The 5,197-nt window shown below is 40.5% G+C and overlaps 1 protein-coding gene across 1 annotated transcript; it reads left to right on the top strand.

Annotated features, from left to right (window-relative positions):
- The first annotated feature begins 386 nt into the window (after positions 1 to 386).
- Positions 387 to 3,150, top strand: LOC148023451 (uncharacterized). The gene is made up of 2 exons (XM_087696421.1): positions 387 to 1,288; positions 2,291 to 3,150. Exons 1-2 carry the CDS (start codon positions 762 to 764, stop codon positions 2,919 to 2,921), a joined length of 1,158 nt encoding a protein of 385 aa, XP_087552547.1. The 5' UTR covers positions 387 to 761; the 3' UTR covers positions 2,922 to 3,150.
- The last annotated feature ends 2,047 nt before the right edge of the window (positions 3,151 to 5,197 follow it).

Here is a 5,197-nt window from a genome sequence, read left to right as displayed (position 1 = left end):
CAAGAAAGTCACCTTGGACATATGAAACACTCGTTAGAAGCCACGCCCCGATGATAAAAGTGGCGATGTTTCTTTTTATACACCGCATAGGAAGCAGCTCTAGTGATGGTGGCTACAATAAATTGGTTGTACTTCGTCGGGGGATTAATTTCTATTTAGATTTTGTTTTGGCGAATTATCTGATTTGATCTCCATCATGCAATTGCTCTGCTTTATTTTTCCTCTCGATTTTGACAACGCTTTGGTTCTCTTTTCTATCAATGCGTCCCCGCCCCCCCCACCCTCCTCTCTGCCCCGCCCCCCCCCTTCCCTCCCTCCCTCTCCGCACGCACTGTCTCACTCTTTCTCCACCTATCCTAGTACATATCAGACCCAACCCCCGCCCCCCCTTCTCTCTCTCTCTCTCTCTCTCTCTCTCTCTCTCTCTCTGTGTCACACGTTCTGAATGCAACCGTTTGCTCTTCCTTTCTCTTTGTAGGTAGCCTTTGTTTATACAGTCGAATCCCTAGTCTCTCTGCTTTCTCTCGCCGAGCTTGACCTAAGGCGGTTTTCTCTCTCTCTCTCTCTCTCTCTTCAAATTTGCTCCCTCAATATACAGCCATGCAGCCATCACATGACTTCATGTTTGCAATGAGAGCACTCAAATGTTCCATTTTGTCCCAGATCTGCATTCCTGTCGTTAACATGTAACTACATAGCTAGCTCTGTGAGTCCTCCATATTTTCTCCATATTTTTCACCAATCATTGTAATAAACAGAACATGGCCGAGTTCAGACTAGGCACAAATGGAAAAGCCCATTCCCATGTCCTCTCAACCGTTCATCATGTGGGGGCAGTAGACATAGTAGGCCTAGACACTGAAGGGAAGTCCTGTAGTGTCACCACAGAAGGAGAGAGGCCCATGAGAGAAGCCTGTGATTATAGCACGTTGCTAGGGGAATTGCCCGTCTACAAGCGGAACTGTGTTTGTGATAGTATTTCTACAGCTATTGCAGGGATTAATATGCAGGCGTGCACAAGTGCAGAAAGCTCCAGCTGCTCTTTGCAGCCACAAGATCATGCAGTCATGATGGCTATTAATGGAGCTGATCCCGGGGATGATCAGTTACCGCATATTATTGTGCAGGAGTATCGTGATACTGGTGGTGATATTGCAGACAATGATGACGATAATCATCTCCATATAATTGATCATGAAGGCATGAACGTTTGCAGCATGTGTGGAGATGTGGGCATATCCAAGCATCTCTTCATGTGCATCAGATGCTCTCACCGGTATCAACACACGTACGTCTCTCTCTCTCTCTCTCTCTCTCTCTCTATCTAGCTACTGACCTATCTAAGTGTAATCTATTTGCGGAACTGAGACCTTCCAGTTCATTGCACATTTATTATGTGGACAAATAGCTCGCATATGCTGCAGACACTCCCGCTTAAATATTAGGTGCACATGTCACACATGTATGCAGGTGCGTAATGTGAACTTCAGTTACATACGTTTATTGTGTTTGGGATGTAAGATTGTCTGAACTTGAACTCTTGTACAGAAATTACACATACCACACATAACATCAACAGTTGTATTGCCTGCATATTATGGTGTACAGTATAGTGTGATTAGACTTAAACATGGTTCCCGAATTGTGTGCGTAATCTCTTTAAAAAATGCAATGTCTATTCAGATAGACACACTCGTAACATCGGAATCAAGTTCATACGACTATGCGAGTTGCAGTACCACGTTTTCTCATGTTCCTGATTAGCCTATGAATTATGTGCAAAAGGTTTACACCATGATTACTGCATTCATTCAAATTGCAATATTGCACTCGTACAATTAACAACAGAAAATCGAAATGTGATGTCACCAACACTCAGCAAGTGACATTACCATATGCATATATACGAACTGCAGTTTCTCCTTGTGCTCGTTTACATGGGTACTTAGAAATGACAACTGCTCCTATTATTGCATCAAAGCAAATATTGGGAAATACAAAATCACCTGTGGGAAATGAGGTGTTTAGTTGAAACTTGAAATGAATTATTAGAAGAGGCTGACAGAAATTAGTATTATACTTGCCGGCTAATGTAGAACATAGTAATATCAATTATATAGTTTTCATTTTTCCTGGGATTCGTTCACCTCTCTCGCATCTACATTCTACTGAGACTCAAATCTATCTTTTACCGACTTAGTTCCACAGAATTTATGTCAGCAGATTTACTTGACTTGGGTGGTATGCGAGATCTAATCAAGGGACTTAATCATGATGTTAATGCGTGCAGGTACTGCAGCAGGTCCTACCCTCATAATGTTGTCTCAGTTTGTGACTGGTGTCTTTGTGAAGAAGAGTTGGTCATAAAGCACAGCTCTGGTCACATGATTGTCAAGGATGCTTCCAGTCCCTCATCCGATTATGCTCTTCAAAGCTCGAATATAAAAGTCACTGAAAAATGCATGGTGAGGAATCACAGCAAGGCCTTTGAGTATTTGTTACAAATTGCAGAGGTCTTCAATGCTGGTGCTCAAACTGTGCACAACAGGAATGAAACTGGAGAATCACAACAAGACTACATGCAACCCGGTGACCTCAAGGATAGAGTCATGATAAGGTCAAGCAGTAATATACCTGCTCATGCTGTGGATGATAATGGATTGGACTGTAATGTTTTCACAGGACATATCCCAAAGCGGCAAAGGTGCAGCAAGGCCATCCTTGCAGAGAGATCCAGTCCCAAGGGTCAGGCACAAAATAGCAGTCTGGGTGTTAATCTCAACAGCAAATGGAGAGCACTGTCCAACAAGAGAAACCATCACCATCATCATATTCACAGCACACTGCATAGTATAAGCTCTCAGGCTACAAAGGGTATGGGTAACCGTCGGTATAAGCTTCTAGCGGATGTTCTGTGTTGATACCTTATTAATAAATTCAGTAACAAGTACGATATTCCAGATTGAGTACATTATCACCGGCTTTAATACTCCTTAAATTAATGCTGAAGAACTTACACTTAATGAATTCCCCTTTATAGCAGTGCTGTAATGTTATTAGTTAGCAGTGTTGTAATGTTATTAGTCCTTGATGGACAACACTCAAACAAGTAATTGTGAGTTTGACGAGTTTGCAGTGCACTATCTCATCTCCAAGGTTCAGCTCTTCAGTTTCTACTTGTTATCGTCAAATAGTGATTCGATACTTCACTTTGGCATATTAGCGGTTCAATTCTGTTTTCCTTTTTTTCTTGTTGATTTTACTTGAATGAAGTGCACAAACACCCATTTACACATGAAATGCTCTCTCTCGTGAAGTGCATAAACATTCTTTCTCTCGTGAAGTCATTCTCGATGTTGATTCGTTTTTTGCCAATATGAAGCTACCCACGGTGACACTTCTGCAGAAATCGATGGACTGCCAGGGTGGTTAGGTCGTGGACTCTCCGGTGGTAGCTTCAAAAACGTTTGGAGGGAGACGTGTGGAAAATCTTTTCTTTTCTAGCTGCACAAACACTTGCAACTGCTGTGCGACCAGAAGACCCAATGGTGCTCTTGCAGTACTTTAACTAAAAGCGTCGCCTGCAGTGTGTTGGCGTTGAGCTTGATCGGCTGCTAGCTGCGTCTCATATAATATGCGGTTAGTCGAACTTAGAACGTGTTCATGCCTGTGTTTCCATTATTCGATATAAAGAACGACTCCCTTGACGTACAATTTTGTTGATACTGTCTTGTGGCGACGTCCAAGCCTATAACCACCTTCATGACAGGGTTATGAAAGTCGACTAGGTCAGTGCAAGTATTCATTCCGGCCTCTGACAGGTTTATCCAGCCGATCATTATTATCGTCCTCTCAGGACGATTATCGAGAGTCAATTGTTAGAAATTATGGTATATCTGCCTGAGATCACTGCTAACATATTAACGAGATCCAGAAGAATATTGAAGGAACAAAATGGGGTCCTCTCTCGTAATAAGACGTGTAATGAGACGGAAAGCGGTCTGATGTACGTTTGCCTAGAACTAGGCTCGATAGTAAGTGCTCCAGCCTCCAACCATCGCCTCTCTCTGTCTCTCTCCACACTGCACATTCCTTTCAAAGCCTAGCCGCGGATAACATCATTAAAGGAGCACTGTCGCGCCGAGCTAGCTAGGGGTTACAGAAGAAGAGCGGCCAGCGTCAAGTTGTAAACTTGTAGTCTTCCTATTATGTCACTAGCGTTCTGCACGCGTAGCTCGAAGCGGTGAGTGAGTGAAGTAGTTGTGCTATTGCACGGCAACTTTGCTCAACAATCTATTTCTCATCTTTCTCTTTCTTTTTTTTCTCCATTCTCTTTCTCCCCCTCCAAATTTCTTATGTCTAATTTCTTTCTCACTTGCTCTCTCTTCTATTTTAGTTTTTTTTCCTCTCTTTTTCTCTCTCTGTTTTTCTTCTATCTTTCTCTCTCTTTTTATTCTCTCCCCTCTTTGCTCTCTTTTCCTTCTTTCTCCCTCTCTTCTTTTTCCCTTTTTTTCTTCTTTTTCTGTATCTCTTCATTCTCTTTTTAAAACTTTTATTTTCTCATTTTTTCCTCTTTACGTTTTTTTTCTCTCTCTCCTCTCTTTTCCTTCTCTTTCTTCTCTATTTTATATTTTCTCTCTATAATTCTCTATATGTTTTCTCTCTCTCTCTTTCTTCTTCTTTTTCTTTTTCTTCTTCTTCTTTCATTTTCTCCCCCTTCTCCTTAGTCTCTCTTAAAGTATACAAATTTTATCTTTTTCCTATATATAATTTTCTCTTTATGTTTATATTCTCTCTCTTCTCCTCTCTCTCTCTCTCCATCCTTTTTTCTTCTTCTCCCCTTTCTCTTAATTTTTCGTTTTTTCTTCTCTTTTAAATTTTATATTTTTTTCTCATTCTCTCTTTTAAATTATATCTTCTCTTTCTCTCTCTCTTTTCCCCTCTCTCATTCTTTTTCTTCTTCTCTTTTTCAAAAAATATTTAAATTTTAAATTTTTTCTCTCATTTTTTCTATCTCTCTTTCTCTTTCTTTTTATTCTTCTTCTCTCTTTTCTCTTTTCTTTCTCTTTTTTTCTTTAATTTTTTTATTTTTTCTTTCTTTTAAATTTTATATTCTCTCTATAATTCTCTCTGTGTTCAAATTCTCTCTTCTTATTTTCTCTCTCATTTTCTTCTCTGTCTCTCTCCCTCTCTCCTC

This window comes from Lygodium microphyllum, chromosome 16 (genome assembly GCF_053477565.2).
Source record: "Lygodium microphyllum isolate KBCC chromosome 16, Lygodium_microphyllum_v1.1.10, whole genome shotgun sequence".
Lineage (NCBI taxonomy): Eukaryota > Viridiplantae > Streptophyta > Polypodiopsida > Schizaeales > Lygodiaceae > Lygodium > Lygodium microphyllum.
The sequence above is the reverse complement of the archived record's forward strand: the minus strand, read 5'-3'. Positions and strand labels throughout refer to the sequence as shown.

Bases quoted from the DNA above. Each gene is read 5' to 3' on its own strand.
- LOC148023451 (XM_087696421.1), top strand. From the start codon at position 762: ATGGCCGAGTTCAGACTAGGCACAAATGGAAAAGCCCATTCCCATGTC. The intron at 1,289-2,290 runs GTACGTCTCTCT...TAATGCGTGCAG, and splicing joins TCTCACCGGTATCAACACAC to GTACTGCAGCAGGTCCTACC.